The sequence below is a fragment of the Myzus persicae genome, unplaced genomic scaffold, assembly GCF_001856785.1.
Source record: "Myzus persicae strain clone G006 unplaced genomic scaffold, MPER_G0061.0, whole genome shotgun sequence".
Lineage (NCBI taxonomy): Eukaryota > Metazoa > Arthropoda > Insecta > Hemiptera > Aphididae > Myzus > Myzus persicae.
Window position 1 is genome coordinate 31255 of NW_019104280.1, and position 12930 is coordinate 44184.

Consider the following 12930-nt stretch of genomic DNA (forward strand, 5'->3'; position numbering starts at 1 on the left):
AAATAATTTGTGATCGATAAGAGTTTTATACTTTTATGGCATATAACATTATTGTTTACAATGTATTACATTAACTATAAGTGTTAATTACTGCGTCCTAACCTAAGTTTTTTAAAATATTATGTATTATATTTTCTAAGTTAAGACAGTAAAAATTGAATAAAAATGAATATTAGTTGCACTTCTTTACAATAAAAAAAACCCGTTTAGTGACAATTGTTGGTGAAAGTTTTCAATTTGCAGTCGCCAGGACAGAAGCCCAGAACAGGCCCTAAAATACCAAAATTGCCAAAATCTATACCTATAATTATAGGTAATAAGTCTGTCTCTTGACGAAAGCTCCGGGTGAAATGCGTCAGAAATACGCTAGACCCCGCAAGTCGATGTGCAACCTAAATTCAGGGATTTGTATTTTACAAACTATAAATAGTATAAACCGCATTAGTGGTGTAGGACGTATAGGTAAATCACAGGTTTAAATCTCTCGGTTTATCTTAATTCGTGACCATGGAGGGCAGGGGTGGCTCCAGAGATCTGGTTGTTGGAGGGGAAAGGAAATCATAATTTTCAGAAAACTATTAATGATAAAATACGTTTTTTTTTGTAATTTTGTTTTTAATATCATACAATTTTTCAGAACCACGGGCTTGGGAGTTTGAGGTGCGCAGCCTCTAGTCCCTCCCCCCCCCACGTGGACCATGACTAAGCTTCTTATATTATAATACTTGTTCTCACCTAATAAAATCTAATCTAAAAATTATAAAAAACAATATTATGAATATTATGATAAACGATAAGCGGTGGCGATAACAACTACCTACGTCCTTCGTTACAATCTTAGAAGTTAGAAGACACGACTGACTGTGGACTTATAAATATTATCATAGACATTTGAGTAATAAGCATTTTAATTTATTCATTTATGTCTAATAATAATTTTAAATATAAGTCTGTGATAACAACGGATATTATTATATTTTCGGTCGGTCGTCGACTCGGGGTGGGCGGATTCTACCGTTGGCATTCTGTGGGACCGTGGGGGTTGGTCGCACTGAGAGCCATTCGTAATGAATTCCTCCCGAGACCGTCCCGTCGATGCTGATCGGCGGTGAAGAAGTGAAACACACATTGGGTAGAAAAAAAACCAAAAAATATTAATAAAAAACCTACTTGCATTCGTCGTACGATAGATATCATAATATTATGCGATTGGAAATTTGGAAAATTGTTGTTGACATAAGACAATAACAACAATAAAAAAATCGAAAAAAAAACAACAGTATTTATTTACAACGATCGGCTGCGCACGGCTGTCGTACAATCTCGTAGGTAAAACTCGAGTTACCGTCGGATGTGAGTGTGTGTGTGTGTGTGTGCGTTTATGTGCGTGCGTGCGCGTGTGTGTGCGTTTCGGTTATTGTTTGGAGTAGTTGGAACAAATCTAATGTTATAGTCGGTGCTCCTCGTCCGCTCGTCACTCCGCCGTCGACATCGCCACAATTCCTGAGGTTATCACCGACCGACCAACGTACCTCATCGTCCGATTGATCGTCGAATTGCACTCGATCTGCCACCGAACAACTCGGATCTCGCCGTCTCCGCCAAGAGGACACCACCACAGAGGTGAGTCCGTCGTATCCTGTCTGTGTCCCTCTCCGGTGCTACGACACGGTCGTAGCGATCGCCAACACCTTCCCCTGAACCGTCCGGCGGGACGTCGTGTCCTCCCCTCGCTCTCGCCATCGCTGAAATAGGTGCCCGTCTTTCCGGAGACGCGTATACCACTTTTGTTTTCCCATACCCCAGCTGGAGACGTCTAGGTATTATGATGATATTATTATTGTAATAGTGTCCGCTCGGCCCCTTCCTCGGAACAGATGTTCTATTTTTACAAGACTTCCAGCGAGATAATAGCGTATTACTATGCTTCCTCTGATAGTCTGTAATTGACTTATCTAGCATGTCTGTTGCTACAAAAACAAAAAAATTCTACTCAAAGGTTTATGTGCATATAGAGGTACCCAACTATCTGTTGACTCAACTTGACTGTATTGTTTCTCTAATTTATGTTGCTCAATAACTTCTTCTATCTAAGACCTAGGGGCTAGGAGTTACTTTAACTTATACATTTAATTCAATCTTAATTAGGTAAGTATAGGTATATTATCCACAGTATATTAATCAATATTCAAAAACCTACTAACCTGTAGTCTTCTAAATGCTACAGATTTAATAAGTTTATAAAGTCTGTAATTCTATTTTACATGTTCACTAGGTACCTAAGAAATTGTTAGATACTCAATACAATTTGAAAAAACTAACATCCCATTGATATAGATACCCACTGTGTACATTATATAGATGTTTTAGAAAGGGTTATAATATATTAAGTACCTAACTATCTAACCATTAAAATCTAATTATGATTTGTATTACTTAGTTTAATCTGTGATTTAATTTATATACATATTTAAAAAAAATTAATTGCCAAAATGTGTTTATAAGCACTGAGTAAAAAATAGTTTTCATAATTTTATTCAGCTAAAAATCGCTACAGAATAATTTGGCACTACAATATTCATAAGACTAATATGTGTGGATCATAATGACAGTTTCATATTACTTATAAGTTCTTGGTTGGTACCTACCTATTTAAATTATTTATTATAAATCAAAAATTATTAATTTATCTTATTTTATTCATTTAAAAACTTTATGTCCAAATCTACCTTGTTATTTGAAGCTTATTTCCATTAATAATTATTTATTTTTGCAAAAGGTCTTATCTACTCATATTATATAATGTTTACTATTTGTATTGTACAGTTCTAAGTGTATAGACCTTCAAAAATTTAGTGTTGATTAATGTCAGTTAGGTACATCAGTATTAGTTATGTGATTATGTACAACTATAAGATTTATAACACATGTAGATACCATAATATATGTTTCTAATAAATATTAGAGATGTAGTCCTTGTGACTTTAAGATATTATGTATATATATTGATTTTTAATTAGTCACTAGATAACACACTTTAATGTTTCAACATGTAGATTAAACTAATACAATTTTATATTTCATTACACTTGTAGTTATTTTATTATAAGTGTACCAAATTTACTTTATTTTATCAATTCCTCTCTTCAATTTAAAAATTGTTTAAAAATAATTCACTCTTGAACTATCTCTTTTTTCCATTTGAACTATGAGGCATTGTCATTACTTCTACCCAGCCCTATATTGTTTATTTTATATTACCTTAAAAAAATTACAACTGTTTGTTCCCGTCAAGATTGGTGCCATAGTTTAAAAAAAGTTTTAAAAGGCTTGTGGCTAGTTACCTATCTGTCTAAACTGATTTTGTGTTGCTTTGATTACTTTTTGTCTACTACCTATACCCTGTCTCAAACGAGAATAATCAGTCAGTTGACAGATTTAAGTCAGTGCTGCGCACCCTCCCCCCTACCAACTAGTATTAGTTTTGATCATGAGGTTCACGGTGTATAGATTATTGCTGAACACCTTCACCTTCTTTCTTCTATTCTAGAATGCCTTCTATCAACTAGAACTTCCTACAAATTTATATTATATTATCTACCATTGATTAAATATACATTATATACATCGTATGTGCAATATCAATGTATCTACTCTTTTAATTTTATATTTAATACTCTTATTTTTGAAATCATTTTAACTACAATCTATTTATTTGTGGATCCTGAGAACAAAATAGTTCTTATAACTAGGGCTCAAACTTAATATTGTATTTGAAACTTTTTAGCACTGATTTATATTGTTATATAATTTATAAGGTAAATTAATAAATGAAACACAATAAAGATACATTTTTCAGTTAACATCATTTTTACCAATTCTTTAAAAATGGCAAGACATAATAATAATATTTAATTACTTTTTAACTCTTATTCTTAAATACACCTGTTATTTGTTAAGTAATTCAAATTATTCAAGTAAATAATAAAAATACTATATTAATTATGTATAGAAACTAATCATTTAAGTATACACAATTACTTAAATCCTTATATTCCTATAGTTTTTTTAAGGTCTTGTCAAATTACTCAAGTATTTATTTATAAGTATGTATTTTGTTTTTTTCCAGAGGGTTGAATAAATACATTTTTATCATAACCATCTCTATAAACCAAGTACATACTTGAAGTTTTCAGATTTTGAAATTCTTCCATGATGGAATGGAAGAACAATGTTCCAGAAGGGTATATATATTTATAAAATCAATGCAACATAAATCTTTTTTATAATACCTATATTTATATACTTTTTATGTGTGCAGGAAAGTAAATAAAACTTCAAGTTCTCAAAATAGAAGACCTTCTGGTGGTGGAAATAAAAAAGCTAACGATACTGTTGAATATTTTGGGTAAGTACTTGTACAAGATGTCACAATAAGACCTGACAAATAAAAATAAAAGTTGATACTAGTTAAACTCATTGCAAATATTATGAAAATTATATAGGTAGTAATCGAGGTAGTAATTAATGTGGAAAGTATACTTTCGCAGGGAATTCCCAAAAAGATCTTTTTTGTAAAGTTATTACGTTTCAAATTAATTTACTCCAAAAAAAATATTGAAATTATAAAAAATAAGCTACTTAACATGAATGAATGTTTTTATTACCAACATTTGTCTTAAAATTATATTTACACATTGGCTATTTTTAATTATTAAAAAGTAAAAATTGTGTACTAAACTTAAAGCTCGAGCTTTTAAAAATTGTGTCTAAAAAAATGTTTAAAATTTATTAGAACACAAGTTATTTAATTTATCAGGTCTTTCTGTTACACCTTTTATATATCATTGATAATTCAAAGAACAATGCCTACATTAGTTATTTTTATTTCAAAATTTTAACAAATTATTTTATAAATTTAATATTTACATATTTTTATTATCAAATTGTTCAATATAAATATATACTTTATTTTTATATTTAGGTTTTATCTACATATCAGGTGACATTTTTAATTTCCATGGTCCATTCAGTATTTTAAAAAGTATTAAATATCTTGAAATATTTAAGATGAGCATGCAATGCCCACTTTTTATATTAAGTACGCTTATAATATTTTAATTGGTAAATTCACTGATTTATAGTATACACATTTGATTTTCTAATGACAACTTACTTTTGTAATTATATTATTTGAAACTGAATATTTTTCTAAAGTCTGTGTGTATAATGTTGATGTATTGACAATTTAGTTATATTTTTTTTTATTATGCATTTCAATTTTAAAAGTATTAGTTTTGAAAATTTGATTCTATCAAATCATAACTAATTTTTATATCAAATACCCAAATTTAACATAAAAATTTATAAATAATTTTATGAACACTTCCTTAAAAATGAAAATTCTGTTTTTTGCACTAGGTAACAGTTTTTTTATTTAATTCAAAAATATTTATCATCTTATATTGTATTACCTATACATTTTATTTATGAATAGGTTCTAAACACAAACGCTATTCTAGAACCATGATTAACTATTATGCTACATAAATTATGTGATTGTAGGTTAGTAAACCACAGAATATTTGTGTGATTGTCATTGGCTATGTGACAATTTTACAAAAATGTGTCAAAAGTTTTAAATTAGAGAATTTAGAATTTAGATATGATATTTTTTTAAATATTTAAAAAAAATATATATTAATAATTGTGAAATGAAAATCATACTAATGTTATATTATTGTATTACACCTATATTTAAAGTATTAATAAATCTTTTTTTGATTATTTTTTTTTTTACTTTATTCGATCATATGATTACGTGGTATAATTGAATTTTTATTGATTTGTTTCTAAGAATAAAAAAATGTTGAGTTTAAAGTTAAAACTTTTAATAATTTTATTATTTTTTAGTACTACACAAAAACCTAAATCTAAGCGTAAGCCTAAGAAAGAAAGCAAGATGATCAATATTGAAGAATTTGTATGTACCTATGGCACTGGTAATAATATTGTTAGTTCAGAGCCAAATAAAGCTGCTGCAACATTCCGTAAGTCTAGAATATATTGCACTAAAAATGTATAACTATGTGTATTAAATCATAAACATGAAATTATTTTATAGCTGTTACTACAAATGCTTGGGCACGCAAAAAAGGGTCTGAACTGTTTGCCAAAGCAAAAGATGATAACGAGGAAGAAAAAATGTTAAAAATGGCTATTGCTGAAAGTATTAAAAGTGCCGAAGAACATTCTCGAACCAAAGATTCATCGTGGTAAATTTAATTGAAATGTCATAGGATTATCATTTTTTTAATACAAAAAAACAATTAATTATTTCAGGAAAAATGACCAAGAAAATGCTATTGGTACTGATGACCTGACGTTCCAAAAAAAACATAATTCCCAAAACAAAAAGAATTCCAGAGGATCTAAGGAATCTAGATCCATAAATTGTTGGAATAACAGTTCATTTGCTAAAGAATCAGACGATTATGGTTTTGCGTCTGAACACAATAAAACTAATAAAAGTCCTAAAGTTGGGATACTTTGGGAAGATGATTCCAAGAACAATAGGTCCAAAGAACGGAAGGACATTAAAAGTAAGTCAAAACACATTCAAAAAGACAAACCTAAAGAAAATAAACCATCACCTACTGACAGTCCACTTAAGCCAGAAAAAAAACTTAGGCAGAGGGGTGACTGGAAGGAAACATTCATCAAAGACAACTATCAACCGGAAAGAAATGTGAGGTCAAATGACATTGATGATCAAAGACCTCAACCTCAGGCCCATGATTGGAGCGTTCTCACATCAGGTTGGAACAAACCCGAAGAAAAAAAAGATGAAAAAAAGCCGTCCAACATGTGGAATGGTGATGTAGGTGTCAATGTACCCAAAAATAAATGGGATTCTTCAAACTGGTCTTCAGAGCCTGTTAAAACAGAATCTGTGGATATTTGGAGCAGTGATCGCCCCAAAAGTAATTCGGTTGTTTGGAACGACCCAGTTGAAGCCAAAGATGATGGCATCGATGAGAAACTAGTTCAGTCTGAACGAAAAGAAGTTAAGCCTAACGTGTATGGCTTTACTGATTCTTGGGGACCGATGAATACTCAGATTAAAGAACCTCCCAAACCTATTGAAAGTCCTAAGTTTGTTGAGAAAAAACCACTGCCGGCTCCAGATTTCAATAGGTACCTATTGGAAGCTCTCAGTCAGAGTTCGCCATATAATGTGCCACCACACACAGAACCCCAAATATCTCAAACAAATACTGATAGTCTGTATTCCAACATGGAATCTGTCCTTCCAAAAACCTCTAGTTCGGTGTTAGAAACGAACAACTCGCCAGAGTTCCTTTCCAACTTACACTTTTTGGCCAACATGACCCAAATATGTGATAGGCTGGGCCTCAACAATAAACAATTACTTTCAGACTTGCCTGTCGGTCCAACTAGTAGTGGTGTTGAACCCGATTTACTTCAACAACCACCTACGTTGAATCAGATACAGCAGAATCTGAACTGGAACCAAAAGACTACCCAGAAAGTGTACCAACCGTTCCAGCCTGTGCTGCAACAGCAATCAGATTATATGTTGCCTAACCAGTTATTGCAATCTCAACAGCAACATCAGCAGCAGCAGCAGCAGCAACAACAACAACAACAGCAGCAGCAGCAGCAGCAGCAGCAGCAACAACAGCAGCAGCAGCAGCAACAGCAACAGCAACAGCAGACATCGTTTATGCCTACTAATTCAAACAACTTCAATCTAACTGGCAACAGTGCGTTTCCAGCATTAAACTTAGATCTTAACCCTCAATTCAATAATCTCATATATCCTAACCCATTAGTGCCGCCACCTAATGGTCTTTACCCCTATCAACATCAGACTAACATCGAAAGGTTAGCCAATCTATCGCTAGGGCAGGATAAAATGAATTTTCCCATGTATAATTTGGTCCAAGACAAACAGACAAGACTAAATGACTCATCATTTAATTCTGTCCGAGAACCAATGAAACAATCCAAACCCGTGCAGCCGAATGTGTTCATGCCTAACACACTGCCCAACTCGTACAATTTCAACATCGATCCATCCCCTCCAATGTTTCCTGCCAATCTGTTTTATGCACAGATGCCTCAAGATGTGAACTACGTGCAACCTAACCAGCAGCAGTTCCACAACTTCAAAGAGCAAAATATGCAACACATGTTTGGCAACCAGAAACTGGAGCATCAGGTTCTCAGAGACAAGATGTTGAATGTGGGCAATCCATATTTAAAAGATTAATGAATATGTAGTCTTATCACAAAACGTAATATTAATACGTCATCTAGTCAATGGAAATACTTAGGTTTTGATACCTCGGTAGCATTGAACCCCAAGTATTGTGTAAGGTACTGTGTTTTATTTTTGCTTCGATTTTTTTCCCACCAATTTCTCCTAGTGTGTGATTTTTTTTTTTGGCAATAAATACTTTCAACCCATCTTGCTTCGATATTCGTATCGAATATCAATTGGGTATAAAAAGAATAGTGCAAATGTTTTTTCTTTTTATTGTAAATTTATATTTATCATTGAGTAACCAGTGTACATTATAACGAATTATTCGGTAAGGACTTTAGAACCATTGTACGAGTGTATTATTCTCATTATTATTAATACATTTTAAACGACACATAGTTATTGAGCTGTATTTTAATGTATATGAATAAGTGTAGACAGCAGGTGCGTACACAAAAATATATTTGGGGGGGGGGGTGATTGTACATTTTCGTACTTATATAATTTAATCTAACCTATAACCTAACACGAAGTTTACACAATTTCAATTATAGTACTATTTATTTCTCATAAAAAAATGTCATTATTAAAAAAATTTAATTATTTTTAAAAACATTTTCCTGAAATTCCGGGGTGGGGTTGAACCCCCCTTGTATACGCGCCTGGTAGACAGTATAGTTTGCTCATAGTAGAAAACCATAAAAAAATGTCAAGCAATAAGAATTGTTTGATCCTACCCATGGGTTATGCAATATCTACGACCTATGAGTAAGGATGGTCATTTGCTCACTGGTTTCTATTTGTAACCTGTAGACTTTAAGGTCTATTACCTGGAACAATCTAGTGACTAAACAAAAACTACAAATTCAGTTTAAAAAAAAATATATGTTTAATATTATTAGGTTATGAGATGGGTATAAATAAATAAGAACCAAGTTTCTCTTTGAACTATTAATATCCGTTTAAAAAGTATTTTCAATACTTATTTTTTTAATGTTCTTGTGAACTTGCATTTCCATGCCTATTTTGGTTTTTATTTAGTTTATAATGATACCATTGTGGAATACATAAAAAAAAAATTGAATCATCTTTAAATATCATTATTGAATATTATTGATAAAACCGTATATTTATAATACTTGATAATGAATAGTTGTACCATGTACGTATTGTTCTATGCATTGGTTGTATCTTGAATCATATACAATTGTATAATATTATGGTTATAAATAGGACCGTCCACAAAGTATACAAGCTGATGGATAATTATTGACGACATGAAATGACTAGAGTACTAGGCATTATGTTATTATATTATTCAACCACACAAGGTCCATCAAATTTCTAACAGGTAGGTGGCGCGGCGGGCTCGTCGTTTTGGTCACGTGATTTCAATGCCATTCGGGCTTCTTTTTTCAAAATAAATAAATCGGCTTTCTGCAAGTTCGCAAAAACAGGGCCAGTGCCGGCATGACTTGAGAGACTTTTAGTCTTCGAGTTGTTGAAAAAAAATCAGGCTTAAAAGCGCTCTCAGACGGAGCAGCATATGATGTGTGAGTAATGGGTAGGTAATGTTACGACTTACAACATAAATTCGTTTTCTGCCACTTTTTTGAAAATTTCCGATTGTCTAGTGCAGGGATTCTCAAACTGTGATACGCGTACCCTTTGGGGGTACTCGAAATGTTTTAAGGGGTATGAGTGTGGCCAACAATCCAACAAGGAAAAAATTCTTCAAGTCTTTAATTTTTTTTTTATATATTTGAGTTTAACAACTAAGGGGTTACTAAAAAAAATGTATTGATAAAAGCGGTACAGTGCTTATAAGAGTTTGAGAATCCCAGCTCTAGTGTGTACATCAAAGACAAGGGCGGCTCCCAGGCACATGGTTGGGGAGGCTAAATCATAATTTTCAGTTAACTTTGCCCCCTCTTTTATAACTTTTAAAATCATACCAATCTTATGACAAATGCCGTACAAAAGCCGCTACGTCTGGACGCGCCGTAACTCTTACACATCCTATATAAAATAAAAAATTAACAATTATATTATATACATCTATTGATGTATGTTATTACATTAAAATTGAAAAATAAAAGTTTATTTGAATATTATGAAACTAAATTATTTGTAATTATTCTGAGTGGGACGTGGGTAGGCGTATCATTGCGTGTCACTGCTTAGTAACACTCGTAGTGTTATGGCATATTAATTATTATGACATTATCTACTGACCACTGGCTTATAGCTGTGAATTTTATTGTGATACCCTAATCGAGAAAACCAAACAATTTTACAATGTTATGATATATAAGTACAAATTTTGTAAAAAGTTGCTTTCGTTCGTTCAAAATTGTTTTTTCCTCTGTATCATCAATAAATAACTACAAAATGGCAATTTTCAAATTTTTAAAAATAAAAAATAGATTTTGAACTTTTTTGAAATTTTTTTTTAGACCATGGAAATAGAGAGGCTATTAATTATGTAATAAAATTTACTTTCCAAAAAACTGCACTGGAATATCTGCATTATTATACTTAGAATTAAAGTCGACTTCACAATTAATTACCTGCGTAAGTATTAAGTGCAAAGTAGTGCATAATATTATTATACAGCATTTTTAGGCCATGAAGCACATTTTGGTTTAAACTGTTTTGTTGAAGTTAAAAAAACCGCACTCGAAGGCAACTAGTTTTCAATTTTTCATTGGGCGGCGGTCAGGCATCAGCTTTTCGTAATTTATCTCCGATCCTAAGTCAATCATCTGTTCGCCTGCCGACCACAAAAGTTGGCCGAAAAAACCTAAGAGTACCTCCGCTGCATGCGCCATGCAGATACGTCGAACGACGGACATGTCCTGTGATTACTCATCACCTATTTTTTATTTATTCTGACTCTTTGCGTTATTACAATAAGTCAATTTCGGAATTTCTGAGTAAAAATATAGTATACACGGGCACAGAATATCAGTAGACACTATTAGAGAAATCTGTTTAGTGTTTATTGTTTTCCGATGTATAACAATGTCGTTGTGTACATCGTTTTCAGATATTTTCCCAAAAATATAAGTACAATAGAAGCGGCTTATTAGAAATACTTTAGGACCAAAGTGAAATGTGTCAATCAACCGATTTTTTTCTAATAAGCGGTTAATTTGATGTGTACTATAAAAAAAAAATGAAAAATACGCGAAAAATGTATGTATAATTTAAAAAAAGTACATATGTATATATTTTTGGAAGCACGTCGTATGATTTTAATAACTCGTACTTCTGTTTGGAACTTAAATCTTGGCGTTTTTAGATTTTTAGAATAACGAAACACTTTTAAATCACATTTACGTACGCACGCCAAAGATGAACTAACGATACGTATAGGAAAGAGCATTCTTATGCATCGTACAGAACTGCACTTAAAATAAAGTTTAGTCCAAACATAAACGTAACGACAGCAAAGATAAGATTAAATTTACATTGGTTATCGCACGGATAAATGGTGAATACGTCAACTGACCTCCCAATTGTTTCAAATAACCGATGTGATGTTTCAATAATCCGATTTATTTTCAATGTTCTAATATACGGCCGGTCCGTCCCTGTACATTTTGTTTCAATAACGCGATTGTATCAATTATCTGTGTTTCTTTTTTTTTTTTTTTTTACATTTTTTTATTAAAATAAAGTTTTACTGACATATGTCATCTTAACTTAATGTTGATTAGATACATTTTTTTTTTAACATTTGGAAAAAAATATAACAATTAGTAATAATTAGAAAAAGTATTAGTAAAAACTAAAAATAGAAACTACTACGTTTTAAAGTATTTACAAATCGGAAAAAAAAACAAAAATAATAATAAATAATAGTTTAACAACAGGTCGTGTGGGCGTCCACGCTTGAGTCGGCGTACAGAAGGTGGGTCAATTAGTTTATAAAATTTCGCATCGTAATCGTAATAATAATAAATAATAAATATGTAATAAATTAATTAGAATAATATATTTTATATAAAATGTTTTTTGTAAAGTCAGTAAGACTTAAATTTCTGTATTTATTCATTTTTCCGAATAGCAGACATCTTTAAAAAGAGAACAATTTTTAAGGCCCAATGTGTGTCCCACTATTTAGAGGTTTTACTGTATTGAATAATAATAAATTACCTAAAACTTCCTATATTACCAAAGAGCTTTAGCCAATTAAAGTCATCTCGTTAAAATCATCTGTGATTTGCTTTCAGAGATACATTTTAGGGCTTCTGGGGATACTTCCCTGATATTTGCTCCTTTCTATGTTTCATTTCACTGCACTATGGTCTATGCCAGGGGTCACTAATTTATATTTTTGAAAGGCCACATTACGAATTTAGAAGTTTTTTGTAGACCATCAAAATTTCTGACGTTAGAAAACACCAATGAACAAAAGTAATAAATTACAACATTAGAAAGTATAATATTATCAGTTTTCACTTATTTTTATCTTGTCTGCAGACATATAACTATTAAATAAGAACATATATTAATAAACATAATATATTTATAATATTTTACAAATTACAAAATCATTTTTTTTACATAATAGGATTATTAAACATTTGAAACCCTAAATACAAATTATTACTTCAAGTAAAAGAATTAGTTGA

The 12930-nt window shown here is 31.4% G+C and overlaps 1 protein-coding gene across 1 annotated transcript; it reads left to right on the top strand.

Annotated features, from left to right (window-relative positions):
- Nucleotides 1-1095: 1095 nt before the first annotated feature.
- Nucleotides 1096-8688, top strand: LOC111040856 (myb-like protein P). The gene is made up of 6 exons (XM_022324920.1): nt 1096-1623; nt 4130-4244; nt 4322-4408; nt 5914-6050; nt 6125-6275; nt 6343-8688. The coding sequence occupies exons 2-6, from the start codon at nt 4213-4215 to the stop codon at nt 8294-8296; spliced, it is 2361 nt and encodes a 786-aa protein (XP_022180612.1). The 5' UTR covers nt 1096-1623; nt 4130-4212; the 3' UTR covers nt 8297-8688.
- Nucleotides 8689-12930: the final 4242 nt, after the last annotated feature.

What these genes read in the sequence shown, in the direction of transcription:
- LOC111040856 (XM_022324920.1), top strand. Translation starts at nt 4,213, where the DNA reads ATGATGGAATGGAAGAACAATGTTCCAGAAGG. An exon ending in AAGAACAATGTTCCAGAAGG is followed by an intron (nt 4,245 to 4,321) that starts GTATATATATTT and finishes TTATGTGTGCAG; the next exon opens with GAAAGTAAATAAAACTTCAA. An exon ending in GATACTGTTGAATATTTTGG is followed by an intron (nt 4,409 to 5,913) that starts GTAAGTACTTGT and finishes ATTATTTTTTAG; the next exon opens with TACTACACAAAAACCTAAAT.